General features: G+C 53.1%; 1 protein-coding gene across 5 annotated transcripts in view; it reads right to left on the reverse strand.

Moving 5' to 3' along the window:
• CAPN3 (calpain 3) overlaps nt 1–1462 on the reverse strand; it is a 49328-nt gene that overhangs the window by 16497 nt on the left and 31369 nt on the right. For all 5 annotated transcript variants that reach the window (XM_006778049.2, XM_006778047.2, XM_006778052.2 and 2 more), the window contains 2 exons: nt 1051–1134; nt 80–165 (listed from right to left, as the gene is read on the reverse strand). In XM_006778049.2, coding sequence (XP_006778112.1) covers nt 80–165; nt 1051–1134 — 170 coding nt within the window. The remainder of the gene's footprint in view (nt 1–79; nt 166–1050; nt 1135–1462) is intronic.

Consider the following 1462-nt stretch of genomic DNA (forward strand, 5'->3'; position numbering starts at 1 on the left):
AGTGCTCTCTCTTCCGGCTTTGCACCCAGCCCAGCTGTCCCAGGCCTGTTGTCCCTACTCCTGGAGTCCCCTCACCTACCCATCACTCCAGGAGCCGGTCCACTCCACCTGGCCCCAAGGGTTCCGCAGCCGCACCAGCTTCACCTTCTCATCCTTGAACATGACCTTGGGCAAAAAGAGAAAGAGCTCTCACACTCTGGAGCCTTTCTGGAAAGGCGGTCTTCTGTTTTGCCCTGAGGCTGGGATGGGTTGGGGAGAGAATCCCATAGGGGGGCTGTCCTGCTGGCCCTGGTCAAGGAGACCGGAATGGCAGGGTGAGGGGTAGGACCTTGGGACTGAGTCCTCGGCGGTCAGGGCTTAGCCATCGCCTCACATCTCAGAAGGGACTTCCCTGGTGAACCCCTGGCTCTTATGAGCTTTGGGGAAGGAGGCAGGGCATGCACTGTAGGGCCCTGCTAGCACATTCGGTATCTGTGTGAATTAGGAAAAATGCCCCTCCTGGCTGGGGAACTACAGACAAATGTCCCCTCTAGATGGACCAATCAGAAAAAGGTGCCCTGCCCTCAGTCCGCTGACTGCTGCTCCAGATGATGGCTTGCTCTGTCCATCCCTGTGCACAGGGCACAGCCTGACCAAATACATGTGTCTGACCAGGATCCTGTCTCTGACCCAGTAAAGGCTAGGAAAGGCCAGATGTTTCCGGAGCAAAGCACTGTGACTCTTTGGCCGTGGAAGGGCAGGAAGCATGAGAACCCATGAAATCAACATCATACAACCGACGTGATTTCTACTTGTTCCTTGGAAATGTTGGGGGGCGTGGCTAGCTTTAGCTCTAAAAACAACGATAAACGGAGCACCATCTGGTGGCAAGATCCTGCATGTGCCACGGTCCCCTCCAACCCCAGGCATTGGCTTGAGCCCTGAGCGGATCCCTGATCTGGAGAAGGCAAGCTCTGTAGCTACAAAGGGACACAGAAAGCCACGTCCTGACGTCAGGAGCTTAATCCAAGTAGCTCTTCAGGTCCCATCCCGCCGCGCTGCCAGGCTCACCTCCTCCAGCCCAGTGACGGAGTAGGCGTGTCCTCGGACCAGCCCGCAAGCCATCCTCGTCTCATACTGGACCGGAACTATGGTCTGTGGAGCGGAATCCAGGCAGCCTGTCAGGGGTTGGGAAGCAAAGTCCTGCCGCCCGAGACAGGGTGTGCCTCCCGCCATGGGAAGACTCTTAAATATTGTAGGAGACACATTAAGAGTATAAAACTAAGTTTTAAAAAAATCATGTTGCAAAGAGTATGATAACACTAAAAAATAAAAATTTAAGTGTATGCACAGAGAAAATCTTGGGAGGACATTTGCCAAATGTTAGTTAGGAGTTATTACCTATAGGTGGGGAAAGATGGGTTAATTTTTCTTCTGCTTTACCATATGCCTCGATATTCCTCAGTGAGTGTGTATTAATTCT

The sequence above is a fragment of the Myotis davidii genome, unplaced genomic scaffold (genome assembly GCF_000327345.1).
Source record: "Myotis davidii unplaced genomic scaffold, ASM32734v1 scaffold46, whole genome shotgun sequence".
Classification (NCBI taxonomy): Eukaryota; Metazoa; Chordata; class Mammalia; order Chiroptera; family Vespertilionidae; genus Myotis; species Myotis davidii.